General features: G+C 41.7%; 2 protein-coding genes across 5 annotated transcripts in view; both read left to right on the top strand.

The window, feature by feature from the left end:
- ARL13B (ARF like GTPase 13B) overlaps nt 1-12,810 on the top strand; it is a 53,483-nt gene extending 40,673 nt beyond the window's left edge. The window contains exons 6-11 of one of the 4 annotated variants that reach the window (XM_075854453.1): nt 1,423-1,625; nt 3,908-4,019; nt 4,382-4,625; nt 6,764-6,880; nt 8,749-8,817; nt 11,799-12,810. In XM_075854453.1, coding sequence (XP_075710568.1) covers nt 1,423-1,625; nt 3,908-4,019; nt 4,382-4,625; nt 6,764-6,880; nt 8,749-8,817; nt 11,799-11,818 — 765 coding nt within the window. In that variant the 3' untranslated portion in view covers nt 11,819-12,810. Of the gene's footprint in view, nt 1-1,422; nt 1,626-3,907; nt 4,020-4,381; nt 4,626-6,763; nt 6,881-8,748; nt 9,020-11,639 lie in introns of those variants that run through there. The other 3 variants (XM_075854452.1, XM_075854454.1, XM_075854451.1) reach the window with 3 other exon arrangements.
- Nucleotides 12,811-15,903: 3,093 nt separating this feature from the next.
- NSUN3 (NOP2/Sun RNA methyltransferase 3) overlaps nt 15,904-16,650 on the top strand; it is a 50,580-nt gene continuing 49,833 nt past the window's right edge. Inside the window, exon 1 of the mRNA XM_075854456.1 lies at nt 15,904-16,070. The gene's annotated coding sequence lies outside the window, so the exon portion shown is untranslated. The remainder of the gene's footprint in view (nt 16,071-16,650) is intronic.

Raw genomic sequence — 16,650 nt, 5'->3', positions numbered from 1 at the left:
ACGCTGACCAATCGGCATCATGCACTCCTCTCCATTCATTTACACTGCACTTTCCTACATTATAGCGCCGATCTCCTTATATAGAAGATAGGGCACTTATAATGTGGTGACAGAGCCTCTTTAATACTGTATTTAATTTATAACCATATGCAGTTAGCTCTTAAGCTCCCTCTAGTGGCAGCTCTCTGCATCCCGAATGTTACCTTTTACGTCTATCTTTTCAGGGAATTTGGAGCTCTGTGTCAGATTAAAGGAGCACGAACCACTGAAAAGATATGTAAAAAATATAATCAGCCCAAAATTTTAACACTATATAGACTATAAAAAAACATGATGATTATCAAGGGTGGACATTTACTTTAAGTTGGCCATACACTTGAGATTAATGTCAAACCTGACGATTTCGATGTCCGTTGTATGGGGGCCTTCCAAATTTTCCCCAATGTCAGGTCAGGGAAAAAATCCTCTGGCAGCAGCTTATTCCCTTCTTGCATGTTTATGGTGGAGTTGGCTGAGAGAGTGTTCAGATGACCGCTATCTAAAGTATATGGTTAGGGCTTGTTCACCCGTGGCAGAATTGCTGCGTATTTTCCGGATGGATTTGCGGCAGGATATAACTCCAGCAGATTACAGTACCAGCAAAATGGATTTGATTATTACAAACCGATCTGCAGCGGCAAATCTGCGCAGTATGGTGTGCATTTGCGGCTGCGGATTACCCTGTGGCTTCCTCTGGATTTACTGCAGAGCAGCTAATCCGGTGTGTGTGAACGTGGCCTTAGATCTAGACTTCATGGCAATTTTTTAGAGTGACATCGTACAAAATTACTATGTAGTATCTCTGAATATGGTGTGAACTACACGGACACCATGCTGGAGGTCAGTGGGTAATAGTCGCTCCTTTGACTGCTTTTAATACTTCAGGTAATGAGTGATGGCACTAATTCTTGCCTCTTGGGACCTGAACACAGTTCTTTCTGTAAAAAAATCAAATGTTTACTGCTCATAAGTCTTTTTAAGTTACTTTCCCAAAGCAGATCTATCACCTGAATATTCTGACGTATTTAAGGGCAGAATATTACAGAGCAGGTCCCCTCTACTATTAGTCCAAACAAAAAAATATTGTGCTGTTTGGCTAATAGATCCTCTCACGGAATATAGTGGACTCCTAGTTATGAGTCCGCTGTATTCATCATGACGAGAGCGCTCCCCCCGCCTCTCACCTGTGACTGATGGCTGCCGTGTATCTGCCTGTATACAGAGCCGTCAGCAGTCACTGGGGAATAGGGCAGCATATTCCGATGACCGATCCACTTTAAGATGGTTATAAATGCTAAGCGATTTATTTAGGCTATAAATGCATGGAATTATTATTATTTTTTTATATATATATTTATTTATCTTTCTTCTCCTGATGCTTAGGAGCCTTGTTCAGCAGTTCTAGGCTTTGGGAAGAAGATTGACTCTCATATCAGAAAGGGTCTGAAATGGTTGCTGGAAGTCATTGCAAAAGATTTTGAAGCACTAAATGAACGTGTTCAGAAAGAGACAACAGAACAGCGAGCCCAGGAGGAACAAGATAAACAGAAAATAGCAGAGCGGGTCAAGAGTATACGGGAGGAACGGTAATATATTCCACGTTGTGGGGTTGTACACACCTGAGGCGCTGTTTTTGAGGTTCTGTTGCCGGCCTTTGCAGCAAAATCGCAGTGCTGTACAACAGGTTTATGGCTGGATACTGGTTTTCTTTATGCGCTGACCAGTATAGTCTGCTAAATGTATTCAGCACATCAAAAAAATGTATGTTACAGTAAAAATCTCCTACAAGTAAAAGTTTAGTAAAATGTAAATATATAGGACACGTAAAACATTGCAGAAATAGCACGTTGTTATTTTGAAGTAATAGACGCGTCTAACAACATGGAAATTTACTGGAATTTCGTATTATGTCCGAAAAGAGATCAGTCAATTTATGCGTTCTTAAAGAGAATTGGTCACCTGGACAGACACCTTTTTATAGAGTAAGGGTGGTCTTACATGGCGCGACGTGGGCGGTGTAAACGAGTACCAAACAACGAGACCGCTCATTGATCGGCGCTCGTTTGCTCCTTTCACTATTATGAGCTAGTATGGGGACGAGCGATCATTACTCGGATCGCTCGTCCTCATACATGTCAATCATGTCGGCAGCGCGTCTCCCTGTTTACAGGAAGATGTGCTGCAGACTACGATAATCTTTTTGGCTGCACAAACTATACAATCAGCCGATGAACGAGCGTTTGCTCGTTTATCAGCTGATCGTTGTCCTGTTTCTGTGAATGCTTGTTTGCCAGATAATTGGCCCGTGTAAAAGGTCCTTAATTGTCGTTTCAGGTGACTTTTCAGAATAAGCGGTCATGTTGGTACATGGGGAATTACACTATTTCTGGCCATTATATGACTTGTATTCTGCATTTATCAGCAGTTTTCCCCTCTACAAGCTATAACTTCAATTGTCCGTTTTTCCTAAGCTTCGCTCCAGGTGTGGAGTCTAGCCGCTATGATCTCTCCCATAGACTGGACAGAGGAGGAGGAGATCCTCTTTTAAGTTCTCTCTTTCTTTGTATTTTCTCTCTATCTGCTCCCTCTTCTCCCCTTTCGCTCTCCATAGACTTCTATGGGCAGCAGCTCTGAACTGATCCCTCAGTGAGCTGATCATCTGCCTGATCTCTGCCTCACTGAAGATGGATTTTACCAATGAATTGCAGAGTGATCGAGGGAGGAGAGGAGTCTGATAAGTGGAAAAAGAGGCATTTTTATGTAATAAGATATATTACAAAGTTGTTTTTTTTATCACCGCTTGTATTATTTAGGGGGGAAAATTGTAACAACAGTGACTCTTAAAGTAGGAGCACCCAGTGTTTCCTCTAAGCTGTGTGCTTGGGGAAGGAAAGAGCTCCCAGCGCTTACTGACCTATTAAGATCTGTAGGCCCAATAACTGGTGTACCTGTCTTCAGGGTTTTGGAATTTTTAACTCTGTCATTACTAGAGATTGCAGATTAGAGGTAACGTGGGGGAATGTATTAGATGCTTTTAGGAAACCGCTCAGCAGGTGTAGTAACCGTGCCTCTTGGTTATATTTGACTGCATCCATGGCATTTGTGTGGAGGCTGTGGGCTTGTGATGCCTCTCAGCACCTTCATTTCCATAGTGCGCTTGTTTTAAACCGGCATCTATAACAGGGTTTCAGTCTAAAATGTTGAAGCTCCATTTAAGCTATCCCTACACATTAGTTTTCTGTTGGCAGATCTCACTGCCTATCTGATATCTTTGGAAAACCGCATGGGTTTTTACTGTGATTTGGTGCATTTTTCTCTGCAACTGTTTAGAAAAACATATTAAATCGTGGTAAAACCGAACACCTCTACCACATTTTCTAAATGGACCCTAAGGATGCCAGCGGGCCACAGCAGTCATTGATGCCTATGGAGAGGTTAGATAGAGGAGTAGCTGTATAGGATTTTCTTTGGCTTGTCCTGTATTATTTTACTTGGGAATGAGCAATTCTTGGGGTATATCAGAAGGTTCATCTGTAGGCCTAAGAAAAACACTGAGCTCATGAGTTGTATCAAATGACCAATTCAGCTCTACTGCATTGTCTGACTTAACTCTGCTACATCTGTAACTGGCACAATAACTACCAAACAAACAACTTTCGGTCAGCCGTTCTCGAATACCTATTAAATAGAGAGATTATATTTATTAAGTTTCTAAACAATTTTTCCAGCTTCTGCCTCTTCTCATTGGTTGGATCGTATGTAAAATGTAACCTCATACCGTCACGGCCGGTCTGCGGATTGAGTTTCTGTAATGGATTCTGCAGTGGTTGTGTCAAAACATATTAATGTTTCATTTCATTATCTACAGAGAAGAAAGGGAAAGGGAAGAAGCTGAGCGAGAGGGGAGACAAATGGTAGACGAAGACACATCTGTTCCGATCGTCAATCCATTCCAGCCTATATCCGCCGTTATCATGGAGGTATATCATCATAGAGCGCAGTATTTACTGTGTGTGTGTATAATCTTTCTATCCTGTTGGGTTGGACTTTGATCTGGTTTTATAACAAGAAATCAATGTGAAGCCTGATTCACAAACCAGTCATTGATAGGAACTCGGCAGCACACGGCAGATGGAACCTAGTTTTATAGCCGGACACATGATAACTTCTATAGAGAACACCTGTCTAGGGGAACACACGTGGAGTACAATAGAAGCTGTATATTGTATATATTCTATAAGGGACAGCTGAACAAACATTACACACCTGTTTGGCCAAGTTTTTCTCCGCTCATGACCAAAGCTGCTTTGAATTGCAAAATATTTCCTCTTTTTATCGCTAGAACGAAGACCAAATCAGGAAGGAAAAGGAGAAAAAGCGTCAAAAAATGGTGAATGGACAGAATGGGGTAGACATTGCCCTGGAGCCCAAGGCACAAGAAGAAGAGATGGATTCCGGCAGTGACGGGAGTGAGAGCGGCCGGGCATCTCAGGATGGACATTTATTAGAATCCTACAAAGATGCCTTGGCCCAGAAGCTGGAGCAGGATGATACAAATGTAGATCCTTCTGAACGGAGGGAATCAGGTACCTTTTTATATATTATTGTAAGATTTTACTATAAAAAGTTATTAATGTGTATATGGGATGATCTGGGCCTCATGTACAGGGTGGGCCATTTATATGGATGCACCTAAATAAAATGGGAATGGTTGGTGATATTAACTTCCTGTCTGTGGCACATTAGTATATGGGAGGGGGGAAACTTTTCAAGCTGGGTGTTGACCATGGCGGCCATTTTGAAGTCGGACATTTTGTATCCAACTTTAGTTTTTTCAATGGGAAGAGGGTCATGTGACACATCAAACTTATCGAGAATTTCACAGGAAAAACAATGGTGTGCTTGGTTTTAACGTTACTTTATTCTTTCATGAGTTATTTACAAGTTTCTGACCACTTATAAAATGTGTTCAAAGTGCTGCCCAGTGTGTTGGATTGTCAATGCAACCCTCTTCTCCCTCTCTTCACACACTGATAGCAATGCCGCAGAAGAAATGCCTCCCGATCTGACCCCCTTAGACTTTTATCTTTGGGGTCATCTGAAGGCAATTGTCTATGCTGTGAAGATACGAGATGTGCAGCAACTGAAACTACGGATACTGGAAGCTTGTGCTAGCATTTCTTCTGCGGTGTTGCTATCAGTGTGTGAAGAGTGGGAGAAGAGGGTTGCATTGACAATCCAACACAATGGGCAGCACTTTGAACACATTTTATAAGTGGTCAGAAACTTGTAAATAACTCATGAAAGAATAAAGTAACGTTAAAACCAAGCACACCATTGTTTTTCTTGTGAAATTCTCGATAAGTTTGATGTGTCACATGACCCTCTTCCCATTGAAAAAACTGAAGTTGGATACAAAATGGCCGACTTCAAAATGGCCGCCATGGTCAGCACCCAGCTTGAAAAGTTTCCACCCTCCCATATACTAATGTGCCACAAACAGGAAGTTAATATCACCAACCATTCCCATTTTATTTAGGTGTATCCATATAAATGGCCCACCCTGTATATCAAATGGTGCAGTCAAAATGTGGGCTTCATTGGATGTTTGTCATTACGCTGCCTCCTGCAAAGCAGTCCCATGGGTCAGACCTGAGGGGGTGTTTTCTTGTGCACAGGGCTGGGGGGTGGCGGGGACCATGTCGGTAATGCCGGGTTGTTGGATTATATACACATTCCGGAACAACCCCATTATCTCCGAATCACTTTTTTTTTTTTTTTTTTTTGTAAGTAATACTTGTTTGAAGATTTTGTCTTCAAATTTACTTCAATGGAGTAGATCCATCTTGATGATTTATTTCCACACTAGCCACTGGAGCACACACAGGCTGACCTTTCCGTAGGCAGGGTGAGCAAAGTCATATTACAGGGAAGGGGGTTTAGAGGGGTTGCTTAGTTTTGGAAACCCATTGTCCTATACCCTATTAGGGAAATCTGAGTCCAGAGAGGGAGGGTCCTCAGTTTAAGATCCTCATCTATTGGCCAGAGTGTTACAAAGAGCGTCTCTCACTCTGGAGGACTTGTTCTGTCCTGCACAGACATCCTATTGAAATAAATGGGCACTGCCTATTGCTTGATTTCTCCTGTGGTGGCGCTGCAGGGAAATTAAACACTTACTGCCAGGTTTCACCACAGATTACAACTGATGGTCCCTACAGATGGACATTTTGTGATCAGATTATTTGCAAGGGACTCTTCTAAAACGTACGGATTGTCCAAAGCTGAGAACCCTTTTAATAACGGATACGGCTCTATTTTTCTTCTGGGGCACTAGATAAGGTGTGATAACACTATACATTATACTCCTATATAAGGCTCTGTATGCAGCTTCCTACCACTGCCTGGTCTCTGGGGAGGGGGCTGTACTCACTTTCTGGAGACAGAAAAGTGTCTATAGACTTATACAGTTCATGAACTCCCATTCATTGCAGCTGCCATAAAGCACACACAGTCTGCTGCACTTTCTATACAGTCAAGGCAAAAAAAAAAGTGTTCACCTTCAATATGGCCGACCCCAGGGGCTTTTTAAAAACAAATAGCTACATTTAAAGAAATATTACACACATTATTTCTCTTCTGCATATTTACATTGAAATAATAATAAAATTACATGATCCGTTCCCTCTAATTTATTTCTTCATTTTTTTTATTTTATTTTTTTAAGTTCAAAGCAAAAAGAAGACGAAAAAGCTGAAAATGAAAAGAAATAATAAAATAGAACCATTAAGTGCAGAGGAGTCTGATTTAAAGAGCCCGACTACACCCCCATCTCAATTACCTGGTGAGTAAAGAAATGCGCCTCCTGCTGGAAGATATCCAAATAAATTATTATTAGTTTTATTATGGACAATACTGAAGAGGGCTTTCTGTATATCTTGCTATAACTCCTGGACATTGACCGTCTCTCCATCGGGGCTTTATAGAATTGTTCAAATGCGAAAATAACTTCACTGATTAAACAGTCCAATGGATTACATTATTTTATATATTAGATTACACAAACATTGCAATAATCTTTCTGTATAGCTCGTCTTCATTATGCTTGTAAAGAAACGATATTTTATATGCTCTTTTTAAATATTTTCTATGCGGTTTGTCAGTGTATTTATTAATATTGCAGCTTTTTACTATGTCATTTTATTGTTAAAGGGGTTTTTCCATGGTTGACTTTGACATGTCTGGGCAGCCGGGACTCCCTCTGATCTTAGTCCAGGGCGTTTAGCGGAGATGTGGCCCCATATATGCAGGCAATTCTTTATTAGAACCTGTTAGTCCTCATCGGTGGGGGTCCCAGCTGTCAGACCACCACAGAGTCTTGTGAAATGTCATGGAAGTATTTTTGGGATCAGTATTTAAAGAGGCTCTGTCACCAGATTTTGCAACCCCTATCTCCTATTGCAGCAGATCGGCGCCGCAATGTAGATAAGAGTAACGTTTTTTTTTTTTCTTCAAAAAACGAGCATTTTTGGCCAAGTTATGACCATTTTTATATTTATGCAAATGAGGCTTTCTAAAGTACAACTGGGCGTGTATTATGTGCGTACATCTGGGCGTTTTTACTTGTTTTACTAGCTGGGCGTTGTGAATGGCAGTGTATGATGCTGACGAATCAGCATCATCCACTTCTCTTCGTTACCACCCAGCTTCTGGCAGTGCACAGACACACAGCGTGTTCTCGCGAGATCACACTGTGACGTCACTTCCTGCCCCAGGACCTGCATCGTGTTGGCCACATCGGCACCAGAGACTACGTTTGATTCTGCAGCAGCATCGGCGTTTTCAGGTAAGTCGATGTAGCTACTTACCTGCAAACGCTGAAGCTGCTGCAGAATCAACTGTAGCCTCTGGTGCCGATGTGTCCTCGCTCGTCCGACACGATGCAGGACCTGGGGCAGGAAGTGAGTGACGTCACAGCGTGATCTCTCGAGAACACGCTGTGTGTCTGTGCACTGCCAGAAGCTGGGCGTTGTGTAGAGAAGTGGATGATGCTGATTCGTCAGCATCATACACTTCTAGTCACAATGCCCAGCTAGTAAAAGAAGTAAAAACGCCCCGATGTAACACACATAATACACGCCCACTTGGACATAACTTTAAACACGCCCAGTTGTACTTTTGCAAGCCTCATTTGCATAAATATAAAAATGGTCATAACTTGGCCAAAAATGCTCGTTTTTTAAAAATAAAAACGTTACTGTAATCTACATTGCAGCGCCGATCTGCTGCAATACGAGATAGGGGTTGCAAAATCTGGTGACAGAGCCTCTTTAAGTCTGTTTATAGTTTCTGAACTGTAAAATGCATTCTTAACTGTGAATAGTAAATTATTGATCAGTTTTATAAGATTTTTTTTTTTAAAAGGTTTACATCCATTTTGTGACAGTTTTTGTCCATTTTTAGGAGATTGTATCCAAACTATGTTTCATTTCATCTGCCTCATTTATGAAAATTGTCTGACAGAAAAAAAATGGCCTAGTGGCCCATATCAACCACAGTTGGCCTCTGGTTGCCGGTTTTAGCCATGCCGGTTTTTCTGTCAGACCGTTTTGATAAATGAGGCCAATTTTTTCTGCTCTTACCATTTCCAGAGACATTTGCCGGTTATTTCACCTCGTATTGTAAGTTATATTATGTTTGTTTTCCCTGTAGTTGGCTGGGGAACGCCAAAAGTTACTAGACTTCCAAAACTTGAGCCTCTTGGAGAAACACCTCATAATGGTAATTGTAGAATGCCTTTATCTTCTGTTTCTTCGCATGCAAAGCCCTCTAATCTCCATGGTAATGGCGCTCTTAATAACACATTGCTTTCTTCATGTTCGGCTGTTTCCTAACAGGCAGGGGACATCAGTCTTTTTGGTTTGCGGTCTCTCGTATTTCCTTTCTCCTTTACCAGCTTTTTTTTCTTTAAATCTTACTGCATGAACCCCAATGAGGTCATGTCAGGATAGTATAGAAGTAGTCGGTGAGGGGGGACTAATATATATGTACTGGAAAGAGTTGTCCCATGTGCCAGAATGGGGAGACGCTGTGGCTGACCTGGTTCATCTATACATTATATCTACAGCCATACATTTGATTGGCTGCCATGTAATGATACGTTTTTCCCGTCACGGCTGCTGCATGGGAAATGTCTGGCCAGACGTGGCTTCCCCTGAAAATTTGAAAAGGTGATGTCTTCATGAGACCGGGATCCTTAAATTACGGAAATGCTGGTAAAATACAACCCTGGTCCCTACTACTCTGTATGCAGGCCCCTGATGTTCTACTGAATTTCCAGGATTAAAGTTTTTAGACCTTTTTTTTTCTTTGTAAATTAAATACATATTCCTCGTGAAATAATCATTCTGGAGCATCTTTTTTTAGAAAATGCATTATGACGTTCCTCTGTTATTCCTCCTGGAAATTTAAAAATGAATGGATAATACCATTCCACTAGTCAATAGGTTGTGGGGACATGTCCCATTAACAAGGTGAATGGTAATGCCATTTCCAGGAGAAATCACAGACGAGTGGCACAACACAGAGTTACGAAGAAAAGATGCTCCAGAATTGTTATATAAGGAATACGTATATACTAGTAAATAACTATTTACTAAAACGGACAAGTCACAAGAGCGGACAGGTCCTTCTAAAAATAATGATAAAAAAATAAAAATAGGGGGGCATTCCTAACTGGCGTGTATTGCTGAGGTTACAAAAGCCCTCTGCCCCCTTTCTGAATTGTGGAATATGGGATTGACTACTAAATACCCTGCACTACAGCATTTTGGACTGGTGGCCAGCCTTCTCTGCAAAGTACAGAGGGCTGGTGTAACCTCCCCAATACATGCCAGTTCTAAATGATAAGGGTGCAGTCACACACGGCAGATTTTGTTGCAGAAATTTCAGCAACTAAAAATCCGTTCCATCTTTTGGAACTCAATTGGGCATTTTAGCACTTAGAGAGTTAATTCATAAAGACGTCTGACTAATTCCCAAATGTATAGGCACAACGGCAATTTGTATCGTTTTCAGGTATAAAAGTACTTTTATTATAATCTACACAATAGAAGTAATTTCATAGTAAATCTATATTTTTCTGTTTGGTTTGATGTTCTTTACACTTAATAAATCCATTTTCAGCCTTTTTGTCTTTTGTGCCATTCATTTACCTGCGATTGGTGACGCTCTGACTTTGCTACTAACATCTCATTCTCACTGCTGGTTTTACTGGATCATGTTCATTGTCATGTCATGTTACCCCAACCCCGTAAAATGGAAAAACGCAGTGACATCACCACGCTATCAGTAGTCTGTTATTAAAGAGGAGATGTGTGTCGGTTACATCTAGACATAGGTTGAGTCAGACCCTGGCCGATCAGATATTGATGGCCTATGCTGAGGATAGGCCATCAATTTTTTTTTTTTGGGACTAGCCAACCCCTTTTAAAGTAAAATATCCTCTTTTTGTATTATGAGGCGTTATGTGAACGCTAGCGTCATGGCTTCCATATATAACTGAGCCATGACCTCTATGGCAGGTTTGTTTTTCAACGGATCCTTACAGACCCCATTGTCTTTTATAAAGGGGTCCTTCAGGTTCACATCTAGGTTTTAGTATTTTTTTTTTATGGCAAGAATAGCACTTACAGACTGCGCTATTCTTCAACTCCTAGATAACAGGAGCCCTGAGACGGCACACAACGCAAGTGTGAACAGAGCCCTGTACTGCATGTTTAATTCTCCACACAGTCCAGTTAATAATAGTGCACTGACGCTCTTGTTACCGTTGCGTCTCCTCAGATTGTTCGGAAATTGACGGCAAGAAAAGTGGACCACGCAGCATTATTTTTGTAATCGAAACTACAGAATCCTGACGGACACCATTAAAAGTCAATGGGACCATGGGTCACCGTTTTGGTTCTGTTGTACAGACAGATGTATTGCAGCATCATGGCTTCCATTATAAATGGAAGTTACGACGGTAGTGTGAACATAGTCTGATGCAGCTAGGAATGGTGGCAAACTCTAAACTGGAACTCAATTAAAAATAACTGTGCTTAGATAAGCAAGAGGGTCAGTGTGAGTGGGGGTAAGTCGCTCACAAGCTGCAGTAGACAAGCCCTTATTGCAATCTAAATTAAAGGGGAATTCCACTTTTAGTTCTTTTGCCGAGACCTATCAGAAGACCTCAACGTGGGGCCATGAGCTGGGACTCCACTGATTCCCGTATTGATAGGGATGTGGTGCCCTTTAAAACATGCCAACCCCTTCAGGGCTGGTATATTTGAGATTGCATATGGCGGCAGTGATCCTGTATTGCCGGGCTGTGAAGCCCCTTTGTCCAGAGTTCTAGGACCATGACAATTGCATTTATTTATTTTTTATTCTATTTTCCATCCCTCCGACTAACCCTCATCATCTACTTTTTCCATTTAGCGCTGGTTCTGATGAGCACCATACTCACTCTGCATGCGCTGCCTATAAGGATCGAAATACTTGCACCCTATAATACTAATTGGACCCTTCTTTCTTGTGTTTTGCTGTTTGTTTTAAATTAGATTTTTATGGAAAGCCCCTCCCGCCATTGACAATGCGGCAAAGACCCAACAGTGACACACATGATGTCATCTCTTGAGATGTACAGCAGTGAATGGTAATGTTTTTACGTGTCCTTGCACTGGTGACCATCCGATGACTCCAGTATTTTATACTTACAGAATTAAAAGGCACCAATTGATTGGAACTGATGTAGCCAAGTGAGTTCTGTCACCAGTCATCAGTAAGTTGGCTGATTGTGGGTTAACGGAATGGGCATTGTGGATCACCACAAAGGAAGATGGTATAATGGCACTTCAGATATAACAACGTGGGACACTAACGCTATCATCTACCAGACAGTAAAAACTATTTTGATCCAGTGTTAAACTTTTTTTTTTTTCTCTTAAATTTCATATTGTACATTTTACAGATTTTAAACTTGTTTTTACAGCGTCTTCTGATAAGCACAATGCTTGCTATGCGTTTTATTTTTGTTTAAGGCTGGAAGTGATGTAGAATTTGCTGCAGGTTTAACTCATATTCATTTAATGAGTGTAAATCCAAAGCTCCACGTTAGATATTTTCCAGTGTATGAATCTGGCCTAAGCGGATCTGTCACGGGAGTATAATTTTATTTAATTACAAATAATTTATCCACGTGACTTGATCTTCCATTTCTAATAACCACAGGTTAAGTTTGTAGAAACAGGGCCTCATGTAAAAAAAAAAAACCTCAGGCCATATTCACATAGTACAGTTTGGATGCAGTTTTTGATACATTTTCTCTAGCCAAAGTTGGAGCTGGATTCAAAAAAATAAGTCCTTTCCGTTATACTTTTTCACCTAATCCTGCATCGAAAAACTGCATCAAAACCCCACTGTGTGAATAAGGCCTTTGAAAGAGTGTCGGTGTTGCCCAAATCAGCCACTCAGATCACCTCTTATTTTGAAATATGCTCTAAGAAGATGAAACTGAATCGGATTGGTTGCTATAGGCAACACGGACATTCTCTTTTTTTTTTTTTTATATGAGGCCCAGAATTTTTGGGCTATTTTATAGCATTGGTGCCCGTCTTTAGCCTCATTGCCCCTGTTTACATAGGTTCTTCTATGGTATAGTTTGGCATCCTCAAAAAAGAAAGACAACTTGCATACAGCTGACCAAAAGCTCTATATATATATATTTTTTCTTACATTTTCCCGCCATGACAATGTATTCATATAATTTCAGTATTCCTGGCCTTTACTGTGTTCATGTAGCGACTTTCTTATTGCTGCTAAGTATAATCTTCAATGGTACTGTGTATAATAATTGTATAGAATTTTATCAAACACACTGGTACACTACAAAACCGCAAATAAATCCATGTAAATAATGCAAAGTGCACGGCTTTACTTTCTCTTTATTGTGTGTGTTGTCATATCCAAGAGAGATTTATATCTGGTTCAATAAGAATAAAGCGGCCCGGACGTAATCTTACATTATAAGGCCCCGTGCACACCACTGTCGTTTTGATCAGCAATTACGGACCATAATTGCGGATCAAAATACTGACCCATTCATTTCTATGGAGCACGGTCACCTCCCTGTAGATTTATAAGGAGGTATCTGCATTTTAATCACTCTCTATAGACTTCAATGGGTGTATTCCATCCGCAATACAGATTAAAGTAGTGCACGCTACGTTTTTAAAATATGCGCATATTTTATACGCCCATGTAAATAGCCCCATTGACTAACATTTGCTCCTTATTACGGTCTACAAAAAAACTGATGGAATACGGATGTAAAATACGCTCGTCCGAAAGAGGCCGATGTCTGTAATACGACATCTGATGGCGCATGCCACCTAAGCTGCAGGGTTTTAATGGGTGAAATCAACATTAACCCCCATGCAGATTCTTCTGCAGCAAATCCGGCACATGTGAACATGGCCTAAGTGCCCCTTGTGGACTGGTGAGTAGGGTACAGTCATGACCTTACCTCATTGTGGAGATGGAGTTTGGAAGTTAATAAAGAACACGGCACATCTATAGCAGGATACAGTTCTAAAAGATCTGTGTGCTCCACGAGGACACAACTATAGAAAAAGGGCAATATGTCAATAGGAATTCAGAAGTCGCCATACGTTGCATTACACATGCTGTGTGTGGTCTCCTCGTAGAATAATCTGTGACTCCAAGCAATTGTTTATATGTATTCCCGGCGCAGGCCTATAGAGCACATCATATCCGCTAGAGAACCCCAGTACCATCCTCTGCATCCCTGTGGATTGTGCTTCTTAGGGCCGGTTCACATCAGCGTTCGCTTTCCGTTCAGGGGTTTCCATCGGGTGAACCCCCTCAACGGAAAGTCAAACGGAAACCTTAGCTTCCGTTTGCATCGCCATGGATATCGATGGTGACGGAAACATTGCTAATGGTTTTCGTTTGTCACCATTCCGGCAGGTTTCCGTTTTGTGACGGAATCAATGTTTTTATAAAAGCCCATTCACTACAGTGTAACAACTACCACCGTGTGTGAATAGGGCCCTTTTAAAGCCTCTACAATATATTACACATGCAGAATGTATCCTAGAAGTTTGAAAACCACTGAAAACTTTGTATTAGAAAATGAAAAATGTTGGGCGTTTTGTTAAGGTGGTTTATAAGAGGGGTTTTACTAATGAGCAGAACGCCAATAACCACTTTAAGAACGAGGACCACTGCTTAGTCTTCCATACAGATGGCCCAATAAGTGAGACGGACTTTTTTTTTTACGCGCCGCTGTCAAAAGACGGCGCGTATAAAAAGATGCCCGCGTCAAAGAAGTGCCTGTCACTTCTTGGGACGTAATTGGAGCCGTTTTCCATTGGCTTCATAGAAAAACAGCTCCAATTACGTCCGTAATGGACGCAGCGAAAAACTCCTGCACTCGCCATTACCTCTGAAATTCGGGAGCTGTTTTCTCCTGAAAACAACTCCGTAACTTCAGGCGTATCGGACGTGTACGTGTGAACATACCCTAAGGGTATGTGCACACACACTAATTACGTCCGTAATTGACGGACGTATTTCGGCCGCAAGTACCGGACCGAACACATTGCAGGGAGTCGGGCTCCTAGCATCATAGTTATGTATGACTCTAGGAGTCCCTGCCTCTGCGTGGAACTACTGTCCCGTACTGAAAACATGATTACAGTACGGGACAGTTGTCCTGCAGAGAGGCAGGGACTCCTAGCATCATATATAACTATGATGCTAGGAGCCCGGCTCCCTGCACTGTGTTCGGTCCGGTACCGAAATACGTCCGTCAATTACGGACGTAATTAGTGTGTGCGCACATACCCTAAGAGTGAAGTTTAATCTATGGGGGACCCGGTACTGAGGCCCTCACTAATTGCTAGAATAAAGAGGCAGAAGCTTTTGCCCTTTTTGCCTCTCGGGAGGGAGCCGGGGTCAGCCATGTATGGACTACAGATTATGGCGTGTCAGCCGTCTTTTTTAAAATGACAGTGACCCTTTAACCCCGGGGTCACGGCCAATGCCGCTTAGTGTCAGCACGGACAATCGTGCGGGTGCCCAGACAGGATTGTTTTGATTTTGTGTTCATTATCTACATTTGTTACGTACAACTCTCCTGGTTGGTCCCGCTGCTGGTGGAAGAAATGATGTGATGGCTCTGCTGGGTCGTCGTAGACCAACGTAGAAATTAATTAACCATCAGGTATCTTTGATGTGGGAAGAAACGAGTCCATGCGAACTCCATGCAGATGTTGTCATTGATCGTTTTTCGAACCCAGGACCCCAGTGCTGCAAGATCATAGAGCGGACCGCTGACCCCCACATGGGACACCTTGACATAATAATAGTCACTGCTATAATGTGTGTACAGTTATAATGTACAGCTCTGCAGCCTCACGGAGCTCTGGAATGTTCTCTTATACACTATAAAAACATAACAAACGCCCTCAGGTGAAACATTGCCCAAAACAAATATGGCCAATTTAACTTCACAGTGGATCATAACGGCTGGTGTTGCAATTGTTACACCATTGCCACCAGACAGCCCGGTCTTAATTCAGGGGTCAGCAACCTTCGGCCCACCAGCTGTTGTAACACTACAACTCCCATCATTCCCTGAGAGTAGGAGGCTTTAATATGCCAGCCAAAGGCTGTGAGGGAATGCTGGGAGTTGTAGTTTCAAAACAACAGGCGTGCTGACCCCTACAGCTTACTTTAGTGGAAAAACCCCGCAGATTCTTCTGGCGTTAGGAACCCCGCTGAACTACTGTTCCCAGAATGCGCTGGTCCCGGAAGTGACGTGGATACTGGAAGATGTCACGTGATCGCTAATTCTCTCACGGATTTGACCCTTTCGAATCTGGAATGTTGTTGCACGTGGTTACAGGTTAGAAATGAATGGTCACTGTGTTTATATCACGACATTACTGGATATCACAGCATGACAGGTGAGTGCTCGTAATGACAGAACATCCCATTACATGGCTATGAGGCAGCTGTGTCCTTCACATGTTCTCCCTCACGATAAATAAGCCACACCTCCCATATCAGTCGTATATGAATATACTATATGTAGTAGTGACACGCACGGTCTGTATGATGTACAGGTGTTTCACCCCAGCTGCTTTACTCTGTGAATACAAAGTTATTTCTGTATCCTAAATATAATGCCTGGTGTATTGTACAAAAAGAACGTCCATATACAGTCAAATTCCTTTTATCCGGAATCCGATAATCCAGAAACTGGTGATGTAACACTTTGTTACCAGCACAAAACTGCAACATGATAACGTGTCATTTCAGAGACAGGAGAAAGAAACAATTACAAGATGAATAAATAAAACGTATAGTGGCATATTTTGTCTAAACAATTTATTTTGGGCATTCTTCCTGCAAGTTTTCTGCTCTTTATAAGTGAGTTTATGGCTGTGCGATAATCCAGAATGAGGTTTGTAGAAAGTGAATGAGATTTGAACAAATCTGCAGCGAAAACGTTCATAAATTGACCTACGATACAGAATTTAAATC

This window comes from Rhinoderma darwinii, chromosome 2 (genome assembly GCF_050947455.1).
Source record: "Rhinoderma darwinii isolate aRhiDar2 chromosome 2, aRhiDar2.hap1, whole genome shotgun sequence".
Classification (NCBI taxonomy): domain Eukaryota; kingdom Metazoa; phylum Chordata; class Amphibia; order Anura; family Rhinodermatidae; genus Rhinoderma; species Rhinoderma darwinii.
The sequence above is the reverse complement of the archived record's forward strand: the minus strand, read 5'-3'. Positions and strand labels throughout refer to the sequence as shown.